Raw genomic sequence first — 15,283 nt, forward strand, 5'->3', positions numbered from 1 at the left:
TTTGTTTAAAGAATATGTTACCCCAACATTTTATATTCCTGATATGCACCGTGCTGTACCATGTACTGGTATGAAAATGTATCCTCTTCTCTTTGTATTGCTTCCTTTGTGGGAAGTCCCTGGTGTTCCTACCAGTCCATCTGCTTTCCTATCAAAAACTGACCACACTAAGCATAAAAGAACAGTGTGGTCAGTTCTCTAGCTGTGCTGGGAACTCAGCCTGCTCTCCTCTAATGATCAGACTTGTGCTGACATGCCCCCTCCACCCACACAGCCATTCACTGGGTGCAATGTGCTGCTGTTTCTCTTCCCCCAGCTCTTATGCAGCTAAAAACACAGAACATGTGATCACTTATAAAAAAAAAGGGAAAGTTTGTTTTTACATCTAATAAAAGTAAAAGACAAGGAACAGCGCCCTCTAAATGCAGCAAGTTTTAACTATTTAATGGTAAAAGGTAAGATTAAAAACACTCACAAATGAGTGACATTTTCAGGCATGGGTGTATGTACTACAATTTTCATCCGCACTGTTCCGGGATAGTGCTGGGCATCACTGGCTGGTGGAGGTGATCAGTTGTTCGGCTGTATACAGCTACACTGTTGGCTTACAGCGCCTCTGGAGAGCTGGAGCGTGGATCAGTGATGCTCTGTGATGACGTCACTTCCGGGAACAGAGTCAGCAAGTGGTGTTTCCCATTTCGGAGCATGCGTGCTCCTTTCTTAGGCCTTTCTGGTGGCCATTTTTGAGAAGGTTAAATATACCTTACAGGGGAGGGGCGCTAGACGACTAGTACGCCCAGAAACCATGGTAACTGACGGAACACAGATTAACACAGAGCCCGCGCTATGTGTAAAGTTCCTAGAAGCGCAGTTTGGTTTTGGGTTTAACTGCACCAAATTATGGTCTCAGTACCAGTCTATCTGGATTGCACTGTGTTCTGCTTGGCCACAGGTGTCGCTGTCCCTTCTGGCAGGTGTTAGAATGCAGTTCAGCTGGGCATATTGAGTGCCATTCTTTCTCGGAACCAGCCCAATGGGAGTGTCATCTTGCTGTGCATTCTGGGAGAAGGTACTTAAGGTACTGACATCACGTGCTTCGGGGTTCCGGCCCCGGAGATCTTTCTGTCTGGGGTGCTGATCCATCCAACTCCGAGTCTCGGGGCTGGCTAGCCCTGAGGCAAAGTAACTGGAGGGAGGATTTGGAGGTGGTCCCGTGCCGTCTCATCTGTGGAGAGGCCCAGTAACTGAGGAAGCAACCAGGGGAGGACTCTTCGGGAGAAGGCCACACTGAAGGCTGGGTTCTCAGAAAGAGTATGGAGGCTTAGTTGTAAGACCCCAAGTGAATCTACACTCGTACGGTATCGCCGGACCGGCTGCAAGATACTTGTACTGTATGAGGGCTCTCTAAATTTGTCTACATCCTTCAGTTACTACAAGTGTTCTACAACAAGTCTGTGGCAGAGACTTTATTCAAATGTGCTATATGCAAGTCTGTGGCAGAGGCTTCTGAACACTATATTGTCAGCTAGGCCTAGTGACAGGAGGTCTATCTGGTAGCAGTGAGAATCCAGTTGTGAATGGCTATTCTCTGGATATCTATGGTGAGAGACTTTCTATTTTGAATAGTTCCAAGAGTACCTGAATTTTATACCTAAACCCTTTAACCCTCATTGAGAGACTGTGGTTTGTCTACTCTTTTTTTGCGAATAAAAATCCTTGAATTGGATCCAGTGTCAGTTTCTACAATTCTGTGGGCCATCAACCTCGGGAAACCCCTAGACATACACGAGGTCAAGAAGGTAACGGTAAACCCAACAAAATCAGCAGCTCCTTTGGGGGTCAGTGCTACACTATAGACATACATTTATACTGGCATTTGTTGAAAAATAGGAGGGAATATATTGGCCATAAATTCTAATGATTTAATAATAAATCAATTAAATGATCATTAATTTGACATATAAATATGATATTATATTATTAAATGAGACTAGAATTAAAATTAAGGTGGGGGAATGGTGGGGGGAGGGGGAAGGGAAGGGGGAGGGAGGGAAAGATATTGGACTGGACCTGACTAAAATATCTCCTAGTGTGGACATTAGACTGGGTTGGATGGGGGATAGTTACTGGATAGGGGTAGTTAGTTTATACCACATATCCATATTAGTAGTACTAATAATAATTTAAAAGAAACCATGATTTAACACTGATTGTTAACGAAATCACAGTAAACTGCAGTAAAACATTACATTGAGGTGTTACAATAAAATATTGATTTCAATACCCTCATTAAGACCTCCAGGTGATAGACTATCCAAAGTATATATCCAATAATTTTCTTTCTCACATAACTGTTTATAACATTCGGCGGTGGGGAATGTGTTGGGGATAGCTTCTATCACTCAAACACGTAGTCCTAAGGAAGACTGTTTATGGAATTCTTTGAAGTGTCTTGGGACACAGAGGGGCTGATTTACGAACAGGTTGGCGCATTTGCGTGCGCAGGAACAGTTATTGTGACCCGGCACATACTGGTGACTTGCGCCGGATGCCCAGAATCATTGTGCGCATTGGCGCAGACACATTCTTAAATACAGAACAGACATTGGGTACTTGCTCATTGTAATGCTGATCATGTTAATGAGCTTTTCCTTATCACATGGAGAATATTACTTCCAGTTTTATTCCATTCATTCACTTCTTTTTGAAACAACTCAATATTCATTCTAGAGATCTTCATCCAATCAACAACTGTGCGGATGATTCCTGGACTTGGATGTCAAATGTCATAATTGTCCAAATGTAATTGTGCATTTTATGGTGATAGTCTATAATCATTGGTGGAACCGAAACTTCCATGAAAACATCTTCTCGATACATGTCTGTGTATTGTGCATTCTGAGCAATTCATTTCCCCATACACTGTGCAATCTGATTGTATCCCCAACACATTCCCCACCGCCGAATGACATTTTGACAATTATGACATTTCACATCCAAGTCCAGGAAACATCCGCACAGTTGTTGGTAGGAGGAAGATCTCTAGAATGAATATTGAGTTGTTTCAAAAAGAAATTAATGAATGTAATAAAAGTGGAATCAATTATTGGTTTGAAAATAGTGATTCTCACCATTATCATCCCCCTGTTCCTCCTCATTACAAACTGGAGGAAGACACTCAGGGTTTAGAATAGTGCAGAAAAAAAAAACAAAAAAAAAACAAGGAAACAGTGAAATAGTCTATGATACTTTTACCTTCTAAGGCCGCGTACACACGGCGGATTGTCTGGCCAACTAAGTTCGTCAGACAATCCGACAGACAGTCTGTCCAAATTTTGAATGAACGGACTTGACCACACACGATGAACAGACAGTCCGCTGAAAGCGTGCGCGATGACGTGTACAGCACGTACGACGGGACTAGAAAAACAACGTCCTATACACTGCAATGCAACCTTCGGCCGTGTAAATCCTTTCTGAGCATGCGCCATACTTAGTCCGTCCAACTTGCCTACACACGAGCGGACTGTCCGCTGAAACCAAGTTTGGACGGACAAAACCAAGTTTGGACGGACAAAATTACGGAAATTCCGAAAGACAAAGTCTGTCAGACTGTCCACTGAAAAAGTCCGCTGAAGCCCACACACGATCGGATTGTCCGCTGAAACACGGTTCAGCGGACTAAGTTGGGCAGACAATCCGCCCGTGTGTACGCGGCCTTATACACCTACTTTCTATGTACACACACTTTCAGAAACTCCTTGGACCTGAAAAGATACTTATAAACAAAAGTTATTACTATAACATTCGTGTACAGTAGGCACCCGCGATATTGTGTCAATCTTTTATCGACGAGATTGACACCCTGCGAGCCCCGTCGTGGGAGCCAGCACCGAGCCGGCTCGCATCGGGAAAGAAAAAAATGTTTCTTTTCCTTTCCCGATAAGTGACAAGCATTGCTGACATTAAGGCCGGGTTCATACTGGTGCGGGGATCCGAATTGCATTCCCGCCAATACCAGGCACTGTATTTGGTATGAATCCTAAGGGAGCACTCCACGCCAATTTTTTTTTTTAAAACGGCATGGGTTCCCCCTCCGGAGGCATACCAGGCCCTTAGGTCTGGTAGGGATTTTAAGGGGAATTGCTGGCTGCAATAGGAAATGTAATTTTCCTATAGTAGCGAGCGAGAGAGATCAGCGACAATGTCGCCTCACTAATGAGACCTGCATGCCTTCAGGGGCATACCAGGCCCTTAGGTCTGGTAGAGATTTTAAGGGGAACCCCCTACACCGAAAAAATGGCACGGGGTCCCCCAAAATCTATACCAGACCCCTATCCAAGCACGCAGCCCGGCTGGCCAGGAAAGGGGGTGGGGATGAGCGAGCGCCCTCAGCCTCCTGAGCCGTACCAGGCCGCTGTGCCCTCAACATGGGGGGTGGGTGCTTAGGGGGAAGGGGTGTGCCCAGCGCCCCCCCCACCCCAAAGCACCTTATCCCCATGTTGATGAGGACAAGGGCCTCTTCCCGACAACCCTGGGCGTTGGTTGTCGGGGTCTGCGGGCGGGGGGCTTTTTGGAATCCGGGAGCCACCTTTAAGAAGGGGGCCCCTAGATACCGCCCCCCACCCTATGTGAATGAGTATTGGGGTACCATGTACCCCTACCCATTCACCTGGTGAAAAAAAAAGTAAATAAAACACAACACACAAGGGTTAAAAATTGTTTATTGCACAGCTCCGGTGGTCTTCCGCCTTGGGGGGTCTTCTCGCCGCCACCTGGGGGTCTTCCGACTTCGGGGGTCTTGTCCCCCTCTTCGGTTCTTCTTGCCGGCGCCCCCCTTCCCCCAAAGCATCCATCCCCCCCATGACGAGGGCAAATCGGCCTGGTACGGCTCAGGAGGGAGGGGGGCGCTCGCATGTCCCCACCCCCTTTCCTGACCGGCCGGGCTGCGTGCTCGGATAGGGGTCTGGTATGGATTTTGGGGGACCCCCACGCCGTTTTCGGTGTAGGGGATTCCCCTTAAAATCTCTACCGGACCTAAGGGCCTGGTATGCCCCCGAAGGCATGCAGGCTTCATTAGTGAGGCAACATTATCGTGGCTCGCTCGCTACTATAGGAAAATGACATTTTCCTATTGCAGCCAGTGCGGGAACCAGCGCGACGGGATCGCTCTGGAAACACAATATCGGCGGCACCTACTGTAAAATTCCCTTATACATGGAATGAATGTACACTTAAATATTTGGGTATTCAATTATCAAATTCATGTAAAACACTGTTCCAATATAATTATATTCCACTTCGTAATGCATTACAATAAAATCTCACTAAACTAGCATCCCATGAATTTTCATGGATGGGACGTTTGGCAGCATTTAAAATGCTTCACCTTCCACAAATTTTATACTTTTTTAGAACTCTCCCGATTCCAATTTTTCCAATCCCTTCAGACTCTGTTTTCTAGATTCATCTGGCAGGGTAAGAAATCTAGATGTGCTCATTCAACCTCAGTGAAGAAACGTCAAGCTGGAGGAACAGGGTATGTGGATTTTCAAGATTATTATTTATAAAGTGAAAGCACTAAATATATGTTGCCATAATAATCAGACTGTAAAGTGCAAACAGAGGATAATAAATGTGAAAAAATAAACAACTTGTACACTGAAAAAAGATATAAAAAACCTATACAGTGTGTTCATACGACTATGAACTTTTTGTGAAACATAACCACAAACATGGGGATATAAATAAAGAAATAAAAGTATATAAACACAGGTGGTGATTAAATAAAGTCCATGAATAAATGTGCAAACATAAGTCCCAGCAAAATATGATGAAGACCGGGATCCCAATCAAATGTAGCCGTGAAAATTCCACCACAGTGCAACTCCCACCACCTTAAGAAGCGCAGGCTTACCAGATGGAATTGACCCGAGTAGACATATATCAAAGGGGTCAACAATCGCTTATAGTTCCAACTAATGCAGCACTGGCTCATCGTTTCATGGTTGTATGAATTCCAAAACAAGTGGTTCTTTCAATATAATCGACTATGTGTAGTAACGTTTTTTAGAGAGACAACTCCGGCATCAACCCCGACATGAAATGGAAGGATAGAGCCAAAATGGTGTGATAACGTTTAAAATAATTTTTAATAAAAATAAAGTATCAAACTCACATTCCAGTGGTTACCAACGAGCATATCAGGAAAAATAGGCAGTGGTAGAGTCTGACCGACGCGTTTCGACCGATGGGTCATCATCTGGGGTGGACTACTACCACTGTTACACTGCCTTATATAAGTTACATACCACAATACAATTGGAATCCGCCCCTGTGTGTCACAAGTGTCCACTTCCGGTATTGAGGAAAATGGCGGCTGGGCGTGCGTTTCACGCCTCTATCTTATAAAGTAAATTGCGTTCCACCTGATACACTTATGTAATGGAGTGAGATATTTAAAATTCCCATCTGCATGAATTATCATAATACAGTCTGGAGTGTGGTGAACAGGATGGAGCATAAGACCTATAGCAGTACCAATATAGTCTAATATGTGTTCCAGACTGTTGAAAGAAATGACACCACCGCGTCATTTCCAGTGAGACCAAAACCGGAAGCAAATAGACGTCATTTCCGGTGGCCTGCATAGTGATAACTCCAAAACCGGAAGAAGACAGCGTCACTTCCGGTGTGGAGAGGATGGAACCTACATGATCGAGACCGGAAGTAAACAAACGTCACTTCCGGTACAATGAAAACAAGGCGTAGATGTCAACTAACATAATAGCATCGACCCTGTTATCTTCAAAACTGGAATTAAAGAGCCTCCAAACAAAATTGTAATGTATAAAATTATAAAAAAGAATCAAAAATACACAAGTATCTTCAAATCTTTCACATGACTATCAATAATGGATATATGATATCCGAAATTCTCCCTTCAATACTAATCGAACAAAGAGGAGAAAATATTTTTGCCTAATTAGCTATTCCCACTCAGATGTACATAACAAAATATTTAGTGAATGGGCGGCCAGGGCGAGTTTAAAACATATCCCACACTCAATTTGTCTTGAGGAAATTATAAATTATCATTATCAAGACAAAACATATATAACTAATGCAATGTCCACTGAAGTGACACACAAGAGTGAAACCCACACAACAAATAATTATTATTATTATAATAATTTTAAATACACCAGAATTATACTCTATGAGTCATCAATGAAAGCATTAATATCCCACTCCACATTCATACCGAATGGGGAGTGGGATTGGAGTTCGTAAATCCAATAAGTCTCCAACCTCGAGACCCCTCTTGTAAGGGCCCCCCCTCTCCAAGGTGGAGTATACCTATTAATCACAATAAATTGTGTACCTTCTGGATCGCTATTGTGAAATTCCTTGTAATGTCTTGGAACTGTATGCTTCAATTCTTTACTCTTAATCAGGGAAATATGTTCGCCTACCCTGATGGAGAACGTTCTGGTAGTACGACCGACATACTGTTTCCCACATGGGCAAGTTATTAAATAAACTATGTATCTCGTTTTGCATGTACAGAAAGATTTGATGGAATACCTCCTCTCAGTCACTGTTGATATAAAATCGACAACCTTCCGTTTCGTCAATGCATTGTGTTGATATACAATGCATTTCCTGCAGGGAAAAAACCCTACAAGGTTATGAAAGAAGGTGGACCGAACTGGAGGGTTAATAGTATTGGGTGCTATTTTGCTCTGTAATGATGGAGCCCCTCTAAAAAGGACTCTAGCTCTTTCGGGGAGTTTAGGGCCTAGATGGAATCGTTCTTAAGGATTTCCCAAAGATAGTTTTTATTTGTCTGTGTTGGATATTAAATGTAGTAAACAAGGACCATTTGAATTCGTCCCCATTGGTCAGAGGGTTTTTTTCCTGTAATAAAGTTTCTCTACTGATATGAGAAACTTCCTGCATTTGTTTATCAAGAATTGATGCTTGATATCCCTTGTCAATAAACTGCTGTTTTAAAAAATTTGCCTGATTAAAAAAAGTATTTATATCTGTACAGTTCCGACGGAGTCTAATGAATTGACTACGTGGGACAGAGGAAAGCCAGGTTTTGTGATGACAGCTGTCCATAGAAATATAACTATTGCGATCTGTGGACTTAAAATGTGTCTTGAAACAAAATCCACCTGACACAATCCCTATCTCCAAATCTAAGAATTGTATCTTCTCAGTACTCATCTGGTAGGTCAATGAGATGCCCCTATCATTGGAATTCAAGCCAAAAAAGAACTCAGAGTGTTTCCGGGGTACCACCCCATAGGAGGAGGATGTCGTCTATGTACCGGACCCACAAAAGCAATGATGGGCTCCGTTGAGCATAGACAACATACTCCTCCCATTTAGCCATAAAGAGGTTGGCCAAACTGGGGGCGAACTTAGCCCCCATGGCCACACCCCTTTGTTGTAAGAAACATTGGCCATTGATGCCTGCCTTGCGTCTATAAACAAAGAAATCAAGGAGATTAAGGAGAAATTAAATATATATAAAAGTTCACCAGAATATAACTCTTTCTTCCAATTTGCTTTACCATTTGGAAAAAGAAGACCGTGAACAGAAAAATAAAAAGCAAAAGAAATACTCTCGAGACACTAATGACTATAAAACTAACAATGTTTTTGGGTGGCAGAAATTATTTTCAACACCACCCTCTAACCAGATTACTCCCTCCATGGATACAGGGGCTATCCCTGATCAGCGCCCTTCTACATCCCAGAATAATATTGCACCATCTAGATCCTATAGCAAAGTAGTTCAAAGATGGTCTGACAAGGGAGCACAACAAAGAATACAGCATTATAGTCCACATACTCCAAAAAATCAACGGAGAGGTAGGGGAGGTTACAGAGGGAAAAGAGGAGGGCGAGGTTATTCTAGGGGCCATTCGCATCAAACTAGTACTTCAGCCCATAGGGATTATACCAACTCTCCCTATTACCCCCCCCCCCCCCCCAGAGAGTCAAGTTCTTCCAATTATCAGAACCGGGTATTTCAACACCAAGAAGATATACCATTCACACAGAATAGGTTTGCACCATTAAGAGATACGAGAGACCCCGACATCACCTATAACGGACATGCCCCTTCTCCTTACCCATATAATCAACCTATCATTAGTTATGAGCAACAGGGTTTTTACGAGGACCCATACACCCGAAAACGGGGGCAAGAACTAAGAGAGGGTGTAGAAGTGGAAGGAGACTACAAAGGCGGAAAGCGAAGAAGGCTTTGATAGGCCAAGGTGTTTTTAATTTGAGTACCAAATCTTTTACACAAGACGAAATGTCCATATTAGATAAGGGCCTCAAATTCACACCTCCCAACAAGTTAAACTAATTTAATACCTTCATAGATGTGCAAAAGTACTGTCAGGTCACCTTGAGGCGAGGTGACAGGTGCACACCGTAGGGATCCGGAGTGCACCGCAAGGTTGTGGACCCTACGGCTGACTGCTGCAGACGGGGGACAGATCCCACTGGGGATAGAGCGTGAGATTCCCTGGGGCACGGAGTCTAAGAGCCAGCAGGTGTTCACCAGAGCCTCCAGTGGTGAGGATGGACTTGGCTGCAACTGGCTCCAGGTCGCGACCCCCAGCTCACACCCACAGTAGGCAACAGGAGGATAGGGATGAGGGACAAAGCCAAGGTCGGGGCCACAAGCAGACAAGAATAGTCGGGTACACGCCAAAAGGTCAGGATCACAGGCAAACAAGGATAGTCAAGACACGCCAAAGTTGGTAACAGAAACCAGTAGCAGAGCACATGGCAGGCAAGCGGAAGCTAACACACAAAGAATACACAATGGTTGATCAGCACTGAGGCCTGCAGTGCACAGGTTAATATAGGGCTCCCTGATAGGGCCTGGGGTGGAGCCATGCTTAGAGGAGAGGTTATAAAAACCACCAGGTGGAAGTGGCTGGCTTCTTAGTCTGAAGACATGGGGGAAGGTAAGCAAACACAGGAAGATCACTGCATAACCATGACAAGTACATATGCAAAATCAACATCCAAAGATATTTAATATCTAATCCATATCGAACAGATTATAGTGCTAGTACATCAGGTACCGTTCACTCGGGATTATCAAATCCTTCCCTTTTTTCTCCTCCAGTACCAACCGCTCCCGCGGTAAAAATCTTTAAAGACTTGGTACTCAAAGATTTGGCAAATTTGCCGGTGAAGAAACACTACCCCTCCTCTCTGCCAAAAATAGCTTTGCGGTCAATATGTGACCAAAAACAATGGAGGTGGTATTGTTATTCTTGACAGAGATAAATATGTGGAGGAAATGGTTAACATCCTGAGCGAACCTGGTACATATTGCAAATTGCCTAAAAATCCCCCCAATGTATATAGGAAACAATTGAATGATCTTATAGATAAAGGTTACGAACAAAAAAATGTTAATAAAAAAGAAAGAACATTTTTAGTTCCCTTATCCCCACAAATACCCACCATTTATTATTTGCCCAAAATTCACAAGAATTTAGTTAACCCCCCCGGAAGGCCGATTGTTAGCGGCATCAATTCAGTGACATCCCGGATAGGCCACTACGTCGACTTTTACTTCCAACCTCTAGTCAGAAAGATGCCATCCTATCTCAAAGATACAGGTGACACCATCAGGAGACTAGAAGGGCTACAAGTTCATGGGCAGTGCATTATTGCCACTGACGATGTTGCATCTTTATATACATGCATACCACAAGAGAAGGGCATTGGAGCAGTGTGTCACTTTTTAGAAAGGGAGCAGTCCCTTGTCTCCAATCAACGTGATTATATTATTGAGCTGTTGGAGTTTGCAACAAGTCACAGTTATTTTTGGTTCAATGGCCAATATTTCTTACAACAAAGGGGTGTGGCCATGGGGGCTAAGTTCACCCCCAGTTTGGCAACCTCTTTATGGCTAAATGGGAGGAGGATGTTGTCTATGCTCAACGGAGCCCATCATTGCTTTTGTGGGTCCGGTACATAGGCGACATCCTCCTCCTATGGGGTGGTACCCCGGAAACACTCTCAGAGTTCTTTTCTGGCTTGAATTCCAATGATAGGGGCATCTCATTGACCTACCAGATGAGTACAGAGAAGATACAATTCTTAGATTTGAAGATAGGGATTGTGTCAGGTGGATTTTGTTTCAAGATACATTTTAAGTCCACAGATCGCAATAGTTATATTTCTATGGACAGCTGTCATCATAAAACCTGGCTTTCCTCTGTCCCACGTAGTCAATTCATTAGACTCCGTTGGAACTGTACGGATATAAATACTTTTTTAATCAGGCTAATTTTTTAAAACAGCAGTTTATTGACAAGGGATATCAAGCATCAATTCTTGATAAACAAATGCAGGAAGTTTCTCATATCAGTAGAGAAACTTTATTACAGGAAAAAAACCCTCTGACCAATGGGGACGAATTCAAATGGTCCTTGTTTACTACATTTAATATCCAACACAGACAAATAAAAACTATCTTTAGTAAACATTGGGAAATCCTTAAGAACGATTCCATCTAGGCCCTAAACTCCCCGAAAGAGCTAGAGTCCTTTTTAGAGGGGCTCCATCATTACAGAGCAAAATAGCACCCAATATTATTAACCCTCCAGTTCGGGCCACCTTCTTTCATAACCTTGTAGGGTTTTTTCCCTGCAGGAAATGCATTGCATGTCAACACAATGCATTGACGAAACGGAAGGTTTGTCGACTTTATATCAACAGTGACTGAGAGGAGGTATTCCATCAAATCTTTCTGTACATGCAAAACGAGATACATAGTTTATTTAATAACTTGCCCATGTGGGAAACAGTATGTCGGTCGTACTACCAGAACGTTCTCCATCAGGGTAGGCAAACATATTTCCCTGATTAAGAGTAAAGAATCGAAGCATACAGTTCCAAGACATTACAAGGAATTTCACAATAGCGATCCAGAAGGTACACAATTTATTGTGATTGATAGGTATACTCCACCTTGGAGAGGGGGGCCCTTACAAGAGGGGTCTCGAGGTTGGAGACTTATTGGATTTACGACCTCCAATACCACTCCCCATACGGTATGAATGTGGAGTGGGATATTAATGCTTTCATTGATGACTCAGAGTATAATTCTGGTGAATTTAAAATTATTATTATTTTTTTTTTTTGTTGTGTGGGTTTTCACTCTTGTGTGTCACTTCAGTGGACATTGCATTAGTTATATACGTTTTGTCTTGATAATGATCATTTATAATTTCCTCAAGACAAATTGAGTGTGGGATATGTTTTAAACTTGCCCTGGCTGCCCATTGCCTAAATATTTTGTTATGTACATCTGAGTGGGAATAGCTAATTAGGCAAAAATATGTTCTCCTCTTTGTTCGATTAGTATTGAAGGGAGAATTTCGGATATCATATATCCATTATTGATAGTCATGTGAAAGATTTGAAGATACTTGTGTATTTGATTCTTTTTTATATTTTTATACATTACAATTTTGTTTGGAGGCTCTTTAATTCCAGTTTTGAAGATAACAGGGTCGATGCTATTATGTTAGTTGACATCTACGCCTTGTTTTCATTGTACCGGAAGTGACGTTTGTTTACTTCCGATCTCGATCATGTAGGTTCCATCCTCTCCACACCGGAAGTGACGCTGTCTACTTCCGGTTTTGGAGTTATCACTATGCAGGCCACCGGAAATGATGTCTATTTACTTCCGGTTTTGGTCTCACCGGAAATGACGCGGTGGTGTCATTTCTTTCAACAGTCTGGAACGCATATTAGACTATATTGGTACTGCTATAGGTCTTATGCTCCATCCTGTTCACCACACTCCAGGCTGTATTATGATAATTCATGCAGATGGGAATTTTAAATATCTGGCCCTGTTACATAAGTGTATCAGGTGGAACGCAATTTATTTTATAAGATAGAGACGTGGAACGCACGCCCAGCCGCCATTTTCCTCAATACTGGAAGTGGACACTTGTGACACACAGGGGCGGATTCCAATTGTATTGTGGTATGTAACTTATATAAGGCAGTGTAACAGTGGTAGTAGTCCACCCCAGATGATGACCCATCGGTCGAAACGCGTCGGGAAGACTCTACCACTGCCTATTTTTCCTGATATGCTCGTTGTTAACCACTGGAATGTGAGTTTCATACTTTATTTTTATTAAAAATTATTTTAAACGTTATCACACCATTTTGGCTCTATCCTTCCATTTCATGTCGGGGTTGATGCCGGAGTTGTTTCTCTAAAAACCGTTACTACACATAGTCGATTATATTGAAAGAACCACTTGTTTTGGAATTCATACAACCATGAAACGATGAGCCAGTGCCGCATTAGTTGGAACTGTAAGCGATTGTTGACCCCTTAGATATATGTCTATATGGTCAATTCCATCTTAAGGTGGTGGGAGTTGCACTGTGGTGGAATTTTCACGGCTACATTTGATTGGGATCCCGGTCGTCATCATATTTTGCTGGGACTTATGATTGCACATTTATTTATGGACTTTATTTAATCACCACCTGTGTTTATATACTTTATTTCTTTATATCCCCATGTTTGTGGTTATGTTTCACAAAAAGTTAATAGTCGTATGAACACACTGTATAGGTTTTTTATATCTTTTTTCAGTGTACAAGTTGTTTATTTTTTCCCATTTATTATCCTCTGTTTGCACTTTACAGTCTGATTATTATGGCAACATATATTTAGCGCTTACACTTTATATCTAACATTTCTGTGGCTAAAAAAATCCTAGTTTTAGCGTGTTGGCAGCTTCTTCCTACACTTTTGGGTATTGCGCAGTGTTATTGTGTGTATAAAGATTATTATTTAGCCTTGGTTCTCACACAGTCTAAGGAATGGTTTCTATCTCCTCCATCTACAATATGGGGGAAGATGGAAACTGCTAAGATCCCAGGAAATAATCTATCAATATGGATTCATTCCATGGCACTTGGAGCCAAGATACCTTCTCGCATCTCCCCAACAATAGTAGCAACACTTAAATCCTGGGTTCGATTTCTGCATCTAACTTAGTCACACCCTCTTCCTACCAAAGTCCAAATTCCGCTAAATACTCTACATAATTTCATGAAGACAACCTCATTTACACCATGGATAGAGAAGGGAATTAAATATCTGTCTGATCTACTTGATAATGGGGTGATGAAACCATTTCCAACACTGCAAAAGAAATTTCAATTGCCAAATTCAGATTTATTCCTCTACATCTGAACTAAGAATTGCATTTCCAATCTCCCAACATGGACCTATAATGTTCCCCAATCGGCTTGGTCCTTCCTTAAGATCCCCATACATCAACAAAAAGGGATCTCCCTTTTCTATAATCTTCTTCAACAAAAAAGTGTGTTTATAAAGACTACCCCTTTAATTAGATGGGAAGAAGACTTAGGATACACCTATACAGTTGACCAATGGGAAAAAGCTTTTAACACCACATATAAAGCCACATGCTGCTCTACATTATGGGTAGGGATGAGCTTTGTGTTCGAGTCGAACATACGTTAGACTCGAACATCGGCTGTTCGCCCGTTCGGCAAATTCCAAACGTTATGGGCAGTTCGCACCAAATTCGTGTGGCGCTCACGGCCCACATTGCACTTCGATGGCGCAGTGCATTGTTGGCTCATGCACTGTGACCCCGCATGCTTGGCGAATCACAGCGCCGGCAGCGAGAAGAGCCATGATTGGCCACAAGCAGGATGCCTGTGGCCAATCATAGCTCAGGCTGTGTAGTACACGCCCCACACTATATAAGGCCGCCAGCGCGGCGGCCTTGTGTAGTGTGTTGGCGTCTGTAGCAGTTAGTGGGTGTTCTGTGTACCTTCAACAAAGTATACACCGATCGTCAGAAGACAGAAGAAGACCCCCGGAGCTGTCTAATAATGTATTTTAAAAACTTGTGTTGTGTTTTTTTATTTACACTTTTTCACCAGGTGAACAAGTAGGGGTACGATGTACACCATACTCATTCACATAGGGTGGGGGGCCGGTATCTGGGGGCCCCCTTATTAAAGGGGGCTCCCATATTCTGATAAGCCCCTGCCCGCAGACCCCAACAACCAACAGCCAGGGTTGTCGGGAAGAGGCCCTTGTCCTCATCAACATGGGGACAAGGTGCTTTGGGGTGGGGGGCTGCAGGGCTCCCTCTTCCCCCAAAGCACCCACCCCCCATGTTGAGGGCACGCGCAGCCTGGTACAGCTCAGGAA

The 15,283-nt window shown here is 43.0% G+C and overlaps 1 protein-coding gene across 1 annotated transcript in view; it reads left to right on the top strand.

Moving 5' to 3' along the window:
* The first annotated feature begins 13,163 nt into the window (after nucleotides 1-13,163).
* The window catches only part of LOC143997964 (vomeronasal type-2 receptor 26-like), a 68,806-nt gene continuing 66,686 nt past the window's right edge, over nucleotides 13,164-15,283 (top strand). Inside the window, exon 1 of the mRNA XM_077493769.1 lies at nucleotides 13,164-13,187. Coding sequence (XP_077349895.1) covers nucleotides 13,164-13,187 — 24 coding nt within the window. The remainder of the gene's footprint in view (nucleotides 13,188-15,283) is intronic.

The sequence above is a fragment of the Lithobates pipiens genome, unplaced genomic scaffold (genome assembly GCF_037356315.1).
Source record: "Lithobates pipiens isolate NorthernLeopardFrog02 unplaced genomic scaffold, aLitPip1_a1.2 Scaffold_19, whole genome shotgun sequence".
NCBI lineage: Eukaryota > Metazoa > Chordata > Amphibia > Anura > Ranidae > Lithobates > Lithobates pipiens.